General features: G+C 54.8%; 1 protein-coding gene across 1 annotated transcript; it reads left to right on the forward strand.

The window, feature by feature from the left end:
- Positions 1-349: 349 nt before the first annotated feature.
- Positions 350-9707, forward strand: Arl10 (ADP ribosylation factor like GTPase 10). The gene is made up of 4 exons (XM_042667097.1): positions 350-532; positions 1055-1256; positions 6358-6533; positions 9328-9707. Exons 1-4 carry the CDS (start codon positions 350-352, stop codon positions 9499-9501), a joined length of 735 nt encoding a protein of 244 aa, XP_042523031.1. The 3' UTR covers positions 9502-9707.
- The last annotated feature ends 586 nt before the right edge of the window (positions 9708-10293 follow it).

Genomic DNA, 10293 nt, shown 5'->3' on the forward strand with positions numbered 1-10293 from the left:
ATCGCCCACGAACTCAGTTTCCCCTTCTGCGAGCTATTCCTGGGGGGGGGTGATGGAGAAGAGCCGTGCGTGGAGGCCCTGGCTGGCATCGGTGGTGGGCGAGCCCCGCCGGGGCCCCGGCGCCCGGCGCTGCGCACCGCCCCCGGCCGAGCGCCGCAGCCCCCCGCCCGCCCTGCGCCAGCCCCGGCGGCGGCGGCGGCGGCGGCGGCGGGCGCGGTGCATTGTGGGGCTTGTAGTCCCGGGCTGGGTGGGTGGGCGCGGCTGCGGCAGTCGCAGCGGGGCCATCTTCCGCGGACGGGCGGGCGGGCTCGGCCCGGGTCGTCCGCCCCTGCGCCCGTCGCCCGCCCCGATGGCTCCGCGGACGCTGAGCCCCTTGGTGCTGGCGCTGGGCGGCGCCGCGGCCGTGCTGGGCTCGGTGCTCTTCATCCTCTGGAAAGCCTACTTCGGCGGCGGACGGGAGCGGCGCTGGGGCCGGGACGAGGCGTGGTGGGGCGCGGAGGCCGCCAGCCTCCCGCAGTGGGACGAGTGGGAGGTGAGTGCGGGCCGGGGTGGCGGGGCGATGGGGGCTTGGGGGGGGAGGCCTGCACCCCCGAGGGGGTGTGCCCGCCGCCATGCCCGGCGGAGCCCGGCCGAGACCGTGCAGGATCGTCCGAGCGATCGGACGAAGGCCGCGGGGTGACGGAGCGCGCTGACAGCGGCGGGCGGGCCTCGGGCTTTCCCGGGGGGCCCCGGTGGGCTTCGGCCCCCCGAGCGGCGGCGTGGGGCCGGCGCATGCGCGGCTCGCGCGCGGGCTCGCGCGCGGAGGCGCTGCCCCGGGGCATGCCGGGAGGAGCAGCCCCCTGCGTCTCATCCCCCCCCCCCCCCCCCGGGTCCCACTGCGCCTGCCCGGCCCGGTGAGGGGATGCTCATGGGGAAGGTGGGGGGGGGGGGGAGCAGGCATGATGGACAGCCTGACCTCTGACCCCCGCAGCCTGAGGACGAGGAAGAGGAGGACGAGGAGGAGGAGGAGGAGGAGGATGGGGAGGAGGAAGAGGACGACGATGAAGATGAGGAGGAGGAGGAGGAGGAGGAGGGAGAGCCCGCGCTGGAGGAGCTGGAGCAGCGCGAGGTGCTGGTGCTGGGGCTGGACGGCTGTGGCAAGAGCACGTTCCTGCGCATGCTCGCCGGGAAGCCGCCCCTGGAAGGCCACGTCCCCACCTGGGGCTTCAACTCCGTGAGGCTGCCCACCAGGAACTTCGAGGTGGACCTGCTAGAGAGTGAGCAGACACCCCTTCCTTCCCTTCCCCCGCGCCCCCACCTCCCTCCCCCATCGAGGGAAGCAGGCCTGGAGGCCTAACAGGTGGAATCCGAAATGCATATGCTAACCAAGACATGTCCCTCAATGCAATTTCAGCTGCGGGACCCCTGCATGGCTTGGAGGGCCCCTTCCTGATCCCAACTAATGAGACTCAACCACATACAGCTAAGGGTTCATAGGCCAAGCCCTTGACTGACATTTACTGGTAAAACCTTCTTGGGAACTGGGCCATCGCCAGTCATCCTCTCTACTCAAGAGGCTGAGATCTGAGGATCGTGGTTCAAAGCCAGCCAGGACCAAAAAAAAAAAATCTGTGAGACCAACAAAAAGTTGAAAGTGGAGCCATGGTTCACGTGATAGAGGGAAAGCCTTGAGCAGGAATGCTAAGGGACAGTGCTCAGGCCCTGAGTTCAAGTCCCTGTACTAGCACACACACGCACATCTTCCCACCAACTCCATAGATGAAAAATTCATTCTTAGTCTCATATATCTGAAGAGAAATCCAGGCCCGTAACTCTGATCACTAGCCCAAGGTCACCTTGGCCAACTTCTTTTGGGTCCTGTCATGGGGCCTGAACTCTGGGCCTGGGCGCTGTCCCTCAGCTCTTCAGCTCAAGGCTAGCGCTCTACCACTTGAGCCACAGCGCCACTTCCGGCTTTTATCTTTTTGCTTATGTGGTGCTGAGGAATCGAACCCAGGGCCTCAGGCATGCAAGGCACGCGCTCTACCACTGAGCCACCTTCCCAGCCCCAAGGCCGACTTCTTTTGTTGTTTTGTGTCAGGACAGGGGCTTGAACTCACATTCTTTTTTTTGGGGGGGGGGCTGATCCTGGGGTTTGAACTCAGAGCATGGGTGCTGTCCCTGAGCTTCTGTCAAAACTAGAACTCTACCATTTGAGCCATAGTATCACTTCTGACCTTTTCTAAGCAGTTTGAGAGTCTCAAAGACTTTCCTACCCAGGCTAGCTTTGAACTGTGATTCTCACATCTCAGCCTCCTGAATAAGATGATAGGCATGAATCACTGGTTACCTTTTGCTTGGCATATTTTTTGTTGTTGTTGTTGGCTGTGGGGCCTGAACTCTGGGTCTGGGCACTGTCCCTCAGCTCTTCAGCTCAAGGCTAGCGCTCTACCACTTGAGCCACAGCGCCACTTCCAGCCTTCTCTGCTTATGTGCTGCTGAGGAATCGAACCCAGGGCCTCATGCATGCAAGGCAAGCGCTCTACCACTGAGCCACCTTCCCAGCCCATTGCTTGGCATATTTTGCTCAAGGCTGGCACTTGTCCACTTAAGCTACAGGTCCCCTTCCACCACTGTTGATAGCAGGTTTTATGTCCTGTTCCCTCTGTCTGTAATGACCTCTGATACACCTGTCACCTGTCGATCAAACGTTAAGTGTCCAGGCTATATTAAGGATTCCGCCTCCTCTGCCCTTCCCGCTGCTGCAATTCACCATAGAGCACCCTGTGTTCCTGACGAGGCCGTGAGCAGCTGGCCACAGACTAGTCTGGCCCGGATTGCTTATCTCCAAGCAGATATATGTGACAGTTTGCTTGTCTGTGTGTGCCGGAAGTGAGGCTTGAACACAGGGCCTCACATTTTTTGCTTAGCTTTTTCTGCCCAAGGCAGAATTTGCCCAAACTGGCTTCAAACTGGCAACCTCATATCTCAGCCTCCTGAGTAGCTAGGAATAGAGGCATGAGCCACCAGTTTCCAGCTCTGTGAGAGCCCATTGAATAAGATTAACGAGGGTCTGGAGGAGGCCTCTGCCCTCAGTCCCAGGTTTCTTGGAATTTTCGAAGAGAATGTACAGAGAGCAATGAGTAGGCTGCGGTACTCAGCTCCCTGTGTCTCCATTTCAGTGGGGGGGGGACAAGACTTCCTGCCAGCCACAGACAACAAACCATTAGGAACAGGTGGGTTCAGGGCTGGGACGGTGGCTCAGTGGTAGAGTGCTTGCCTAGCATGCATGAAGCACAGGGTTCGATTCCTCAGCACCACATAAGCAAAAAGAAAAAAGCCAGAAGTGGTGCTGTGGCTCAAGTGGTAGAGCGCTAACCTTGAGCACAGTGATGCTCAGGGACAATGCCCAGGTCCTGAATTCAAGCACCAGAACAATACCAGGAGGGAGGGAAGAAAGGAAGGGAAGAATCGGTGGGTTTAGTTCAATGCCAGATGGTAGAATCTGACTTTGAGGGCCTGTGTCCCTGAGTGGGTTCAGTTTCCCTGTACCCCGACACTCGCTCTCCAGCATGATAACATCTTTTTGTCCTAGTGATAGCACACTGACATTCACTTAGGATTCTGGGCTTTCCACCAAGCTTTCTCTGAATTGTTCCCTTACGCCAGGCATCAGGTGAAATGGAGACTCGGCAGTTAAGTCCCTGTCAGTCAGCCAAACCTGAGCCGTTCCTCTGCCCTGGGGGAAGGGGAATTTTTAGGAGATTCTGACAGGTAACAGTCTAGACTCCATGGGATCACCCCGATTTCCCAATCAAATGCAAGGACTTTCTCCACATTGCCTAAGTGGGGGCCCTTTGGGGATAATTGGTGGAGAAACACCTTGATGTATCATCTCTTGCTCTGTGTCTGTCTGTCTGTCTGTCTGTCTAAATAATGTGAAATCAAGGCCTCCCATTCTTTTTTTTTATTGGTCAGACATGGTGCCTGAACTCTGGGTCTGGGCGCTGTCCCTCAGCTCTTCAGCTCAAGGCGAGCGCTCTACCACTTGAGCCACAGCACCACTTCTGCCTTTTTCTAGTTATGTGGTGCTGAAGAATCAAACCCAGGGCCTCATGCATGCAAGGCAAGCGCTCTTACCACTGAGCCACCGTCCCAGCCCCTAGGCCTCCCATTCTTGCTTTGCTTTTTTGATCAAAGCTGGTGCTCTCCCACTTGAGCCATACCTTCGCCTTCAGCCTTTTGCTGGTTAATTGGAGATAAGAATCTCATGGCTTTGTCTGACCCAGTTGGCTCCAAGCCACAATCTTCTGAGCTCAGCCCCCAGAATAGCTAGAGTAACAGGTGTGAGTCCCAGTGCCTGGCCTCTCCGTCTCCCTCTCCCTTTCTCTCCCTCCCTCTTCCCCTCCCTCTCTTCCTCCCTCCCTCTCCCCCTGTCTCTCTCTCTCCTCTCTCTTCCTGGGGATTGAACTCAGAGCCTGGGCGCTGTCCCTGAGCTTCTTTTGCTCAAGGCTTATATACAACTTATGAGCCAGTTTCATAAGCCATAGCCTAGGATAGATTCCATGTGGCCCAAGACACTGTCGGTAATACAGCAGCCTCCTCATGGCTTTCCCTGATTCGACTTCTATCCCCAGTGTCAGCCAGAAGTATCTTTCAAAATCACACATCAGGTCAAGTCACGCTTGCTTTGAAACACTCACTGTGGGCTCAAAGGTCCTGGCCGGTCCACCCTGCGCAATCTGGCCTTTCCTGTCTTGCTTTATCCTCTTCCTGGGAGGGTGCCTGAGCCTCCTGGATTTGCGCTTTCTCTCTCTCACACATTTGCTCTTCCCTCTGACTGGGTTGCTTTCTCCTCCGTCCGTTCCCACGCTGTGCTGCTTCTCCTCTGGTTGGTTCTCAGCGCCTCCTGCTGGGAGACACTTTCCCAGACTACTCTTTCTCTCTCTCTCTGTGTCTCTTTGGCCAGTCCTGGGACTTGAACTCGGGGCCTAGGAACTGTCCTGAGCTCCTTTTGCTCAAAGTTAGCACTCTGCCACTGGAGCCACAGCGCCACTTCTGGTTTTCTGGTGGTTTATTAGAGATAAGAGTCTCATGGACTTTCCTGCCCCGGCTGGCTTTGAACTGCGATCCTCAGATCTCAACCTCCTGAGTAGCTAGGATTGACAGGTGTGAGCCACTGGCACCCGGCTTTTTTTTTTTTTTTTAAACTTCGCTGCCTGTCCTGGGTCTTGAACTCTGCACCTGGGCACTGTCCCTAAACTTGTGTATTCAAGGCTAGCACTCTACCTCTTGAGTCACAGTGCCACCTTCTGGTAGTTAGATATCATTCTCACAGACTTTCCTACCCAGGCTAGCTTTAAACTGCGATCCTTGGGCTGGGAAGTTGGCTCAGTGGTAGAGTGCTTGCCTCGCATGCATGAGGCTCTGGGTTTGATTCCTCAGCACCACATAAGCAGAAAAAGCCGGAAGTGGTACAGTGGCTCCAGTGGTAGAGCGCTGGCCTTGAGCTGAAGAGCTGAGGGACAGCGCCCAGGCCCAGAGTTCAAGCCCCATGACTGACAAAATAAATTAAAAAAATTGTGATCCTTAAATCTCAGGCTCCTGAGTAGCTAGGATTCTAGGCAAGAGTCACCAGCATCTGGGCCACTTTCGGCTTTCTGGTGGTTCATTGGAGATAAGAGTCTCATGGACTTTCCTGCTCTGGCTGGCTTTGAACTGTGATCCGCAGAGCTCAGCCTCCTGAGTAGCTAGGATGACAGGTATGAGGCATTATGCCTGGCTTTTCTAGGCTTCTGATCACTGACCCAGAGGAAGCTGGGAATTGGCCAGAGGTAAAGCATCCCAGGAGAGAACCAAAGAGTGCCATTAGTAGAGTACCTGTATTATACCAGTCTGTGAACCTGTGAAGGGACGCTCCACATAGCACCTTTGGATTCAAATTCAGTTGAGTTCAGAAGATGCTCCAAAAAGGGCTGGGAACATGACTTAGTGGTAGAGTGCTTGCCTAGCATGCTTGAAGCCCTGGGTTCGATTCCTCAATACCACAGACACAGAAAAAGCCAGAAGTGGCGCTGTGGCTCAAGTGGTAGAGTGCTAGCCTTGAGCAAAAGCAGCTCAGGGACAGCACCCAGACCCCCTGAGTTCAAACCCCAGGATTGGCACCTCCCCCAAAAAAATGCCTAAAGATAACTACTTGTTCTAGTAAGAGACCCCCGGGGTCACAGCTAGAGCTAACAGAGTGGATGTCAGGTCTGACTGGCTTTGAACCCCGTGGTCCTGCCTTTGTTTCCGCCTCGGGGAACGTTGGGGAGAGAGGTGGGACTGTGACCGCCAGGCCCCTGGGGGGCTCTGAGCTGGTCCCCTGCTTCTCCTCAGTTGGTGGCAGCCAGAACCTGCGCTTCTACTGGAAGGAGTTTGTGAATGAGGTGGACGTGCTGGTGTTCATGGTGGACTCAGCTGACCGGCCGCGCCTGCCCTCCGCCCGGCAGGAGCTGCACAAGCTACTGGACAAAGACCCCGACCTGCCCGTGGTCGTGGTGGCCAACAAGCAGGTGAGCACTGTGGGAGGGGCGGCTCAATCCGTGGGCCTGGGCGGGAGAGGGGCGCGACGGGACTGGGGCCTGGGCCCGGGTCTGGAGAACTTGACTGAAAGACGACCCTCAAATGTCCTCTCAGGACCCCCCCCCCCCCCAACTCTTTCCCTTTCTCTTGGGTAGCTTATCTGCTTCACTCTACAGGGAGTGGGAGAAATGGTTAATAAGTAATAATAATAGAAATTGTTACTAAGAGCTGGGGGGGGGGGGGGTTGGCTCACACCTGTAGGATGACAGCTAGTCAGCAGGCTGAGATCTGAGGATCGCGGTTCAAAGCCAGCCCAGGCTCCTGCCTGTGACACTTTTGTGTGTGTGTGTGTGTGTGTGTGTGCGTGTGTGTGTGTGTGTGTGTGTGTGTGCGTGTGTCGGTTGTGGGGCCTGAACTCGGCCTGGGCGCTGTCCCTCAGCTCTTCAACTCAAGGCTAGCACTCTACCACTTGAGCCACAGTGCCACTTCTGGCTTTTTCTGCTTATGTGGTGCTGAAGAATCGGACCCAGGGCCTCGAGCATGCAAGGCAAGCGCTCTACCACTGAGCCATCTTCCCAGCCCATGTGTCACTCCTATCTCCAATAAACCACCAGAAAACCGGAAACTCAAGCAGTAGAGCGCTTGCCTTGAGGTGAAGAGCGTAGGGACAGCACCCAAGCCCAGAGTTCAAGCCCCAAGACCAACAAAAAAAAAAAGAAAGAGAAATAAAGAAAGTTACTAAGCTTTTTGGTGGTTAATTAAAGATGAGAGTCTCTTGGGCTTCTCCTTTCCTGGCTGGCTTTGAACTGTGATCCTCAGATCTCAGCCTCCTGAATAGCTAAGATTACAGGTGTGAGCCACCGGCACCTGGCTTAGGTTTTCTTTAAACATTTTACTTAATTGCTTACTTGCTTTTTTTTTTTTTTTTTTAATTTTTTTTGGTCAGTTGTGTGTCTTGAACTCTGGGCCTGGGTGCTGTCCCTCAGCTCTTCAGCTCAAGGCAAGCACTCTACCACTTGAGCCACAGCGCCACTTCCAGTTTTCAGTTGGTTTATTGGAGATGAGTCCCACAGACTTTCCTTCCCGGGCTAGCTTTGAACTGTGATCCTCAGATCTCAGCCTCCTGAGTAGCTAGAATTAACAGGTGTGAGCCACTGCCGCCCAGCTATTTGCTTATTTAATATATGGGTATACTGTGGTTTGGACTCTCACTTGGCTTTTTTTACTCGAGGCTGGTGCTCTGCTACTTGAGCCACACCTCCACTTCTAGCTTTTTGCTGGTTAATTGAAGCCTCTCACAGACTTTCCTCCCCAGGCTGGCTTTGAACCATTGGATTCAGAGCTAGTTTCCAGTGGAACCAAGTTTTACCCCAGGCCCAAAGTCCAAGAGTGCAGAGGGTTAAGTACGGGCTCTGCACTCCTACATGCCAAATCAAATACAGAGACACGGGGAAGGCCTTCCCGTGGCAGGCATGGCAAGACAGCACTTAAGACATCTTCAGCCATCCTCAGGTGTGCAGACATTAGCTTCAGGTTCAACGGGGAGAGCTGGGGGGCAGGGGCGAGAAAGGTCTGCAGAGTTACAGCAGTGCCAGGCTCTGATCCTGGAGGAGTTCTGGGAAATTGTTACCACTTCATTACTGGAACGGAACAGGAACAGTGGGGTCTCCTGAGTTCTGGGCAGTTTGCTCTTAAGATAATAAGAGAGCCTTGCTTGTTGGAGTGGCGGTGTACCTTCACACAAGATGTTTATCATGGGCTGGGAAGGTGGCTCAGAGGTAGAGCGCTTGCCTTGCATGCATGAGGCCCTGGGTTCGATTCCTCAGCACTACATATGCAGGAAAAAAAAAGCTGAACTGAGGGCCTGGGCACTGTCCCTGAGCTTCTTTCACTCAAGGCTAGCACTCCACCACTTGAGCCACAGCGCCACTTCTGGCTTTTTCTGTGTATGTGGTGCTGAGGAATCGAACCCAGGGCTTCATGCATGCTAGGCAAGCACTCTACCACTGAGCCACATCCCAGCCCTTCTCACTGAATCTTCTTTCCTCCTGCAAACAAAGATTGCAAAGGAACTGCACCTCAGGTCAAATGGCACAGGTCCAAACATGGGGGCTTTTAATTAATTCACAGGGCCAAGCAAAAGCATCTTTGTTTGTTTGTTTATTTGGGGTATATGTGTGTAGGAACTTGGGTGCTTTTCTCTTAGCTTTTTTTTTTCTCAAGACTGGTGCTCTACCACTTGAGCCACAGCTCCACTTCCTGTCTTTTTAGTAGTTGGAGATAAGAGACTCCTGGAATATTCCTCCCTGGCTATGAACTTTGATTCTCAGAGTTCAGATTTCAGCCTACTGAGTGGCTAAGATTACAGGCATGAGCCACTGGTGCCCAACTAAAAGCCTGTGTGTGTGTGTGTGTGTGTGTGTGTGTGTGTGTTCATATGCACTGGTCCTGGGGCTTGAACTCAGGGCCTAGGCACAGTCCCTAAGCTTCTTTTGCTCAAGGCTAGCACTCTACCGCAGGAGGAACAGCACCACTTTGGGCTTTTCCTGAATAGTTTATTGGAGATAAGAGTCTCACAGACTTTGCTGCCCAAGCTGGCTTTGAACTGTAATTCTCAGATTGCAGTCTCCAGAGTAGATAGGATTAGAGGCATGAGCCACTAGCACTCAGCTTGAAAGTATCTAAGTCACCTCGGGCCCTGATTATTCCGCCACATACCAAAGATAGTAAGGGGACATCTTGTTGGGGACAGCTGTGTGCTGATCGGCTTCTTGTTCACCCCAGGACCTGGGCGAGGCCATGAACGTGGCTGAGCTTCAGCAGGAGCTGGGCCTGCAGGACGTGGGCAGCCAGCGGGAAGTTTTCCTCTTGGCAGCCAGCATTGCCCCGGCAGGACCAGGCTTCGAAGAACCTGGCACCGTGCACATCTGGAAATTGCTCTTGGAGCTCCTTTCCTAGACCTGAGCTGCCTGCTTGCCACCCAGCTTCGGAGACCACACAGGTCCACTGCTTCCTGACTCTTCCTCACCAACCTGGGCCTGGGAACACGCATTAGAGAGCCTTTCCCCTCTCCCCTCAATCCTTCTCTCAAGAGCAAGGCCGAGCTCACGCTTGTACTCCTAGCTACTCAGCAGGCTGCCACCTGAGGATTGAGGTTTGAAGCCAGCCTGGGCAGGAAAAGTCCAAGAGACTCTTCTCTCCAGTTAACTAGCAAAAAGCCGGAAGTGGAGCTGTGGCTCACGTGGTAGAGCACCCAGGGCAAGACCCAGGACCAGCACAAGAGAAGCAAGAACCATCCAGAGGCATCCCGGTGAAGTGGCCGTGTGGTGGTCCAGAAGCAGGAGGTGGGTGAGGCCCAGGGGAGAGAGCGCCGTGTCTGGCTCAGAGTGCGGATCTAGCATTCCCTTCTGCTCTGGGGGCTCAGGACTCCCTCCCCTCAGCCCTCTTCCCTTCCCAGTGACTCCATGCACTTCTGCCGTGGACCGCCAGGGGGCGTCGCGCTTGCTCCCTGGCCTGCTTTACCCTCCATTGTCTCCCTTCTCTGCCTCAAACTCACTGCCTGTGGCCTTGTGCAGTCTTGGCCTCTCTGGCCCCAGAGTTGTTCTTTTACCTTTTTTTTTTTTTTTTAACCCTTATTTATTTTATTTTTTTGGTGCCAGTACTGGGACTTGAACTCAGGGGCCTGGGCACTGTTCCCTTAGCTTTTTGCAGGTGAATTGGAGATAAAGTGTCGAGCTTTTCTTCCTGGGC

The sequence above is a fragment of the Dipodomys spectabilis genome, unplaced genomic scaffold (assembly GCF_019054845.1).
Source record: "Dipodomys spectabilis isolate Male_0828 unplaced genomic scaffold, ASM1905484v1 ptg000375l, whole genome shotgun sequence".
Lineage (NCBI taxonomy): Eukaryota > Metazoa > Chordata > Mammalia > Rodentia > Heteromyidae > Dipodomys > Dipodomys spectabilis.

Bases quoted from the DNA above. Each gene is read 5' to 3' on its own strand.
- Arl10 (XM_042667097.1), top strand. From the start codon at position 350: ATGGCTCCGCGGACGCTGAGCCCCTTGGTGCTGGCGCTGGGCGGCGCC. The intron at 533-1,054 runs GTGAGTGCGGGC...GAAGATGAGGAG, and splicing joins CGCAGTGGGACGAGTGGGAG to GAGGAGGAGGAGGAGGAGGG. The intron at 6,534-9,327 runs GTGAGCACTGTG...TGTTCACCCCAG, and splicing joins TCGTGGTGGCCAACAAGCAG to GACCTGGGCGAGGCCATGAA.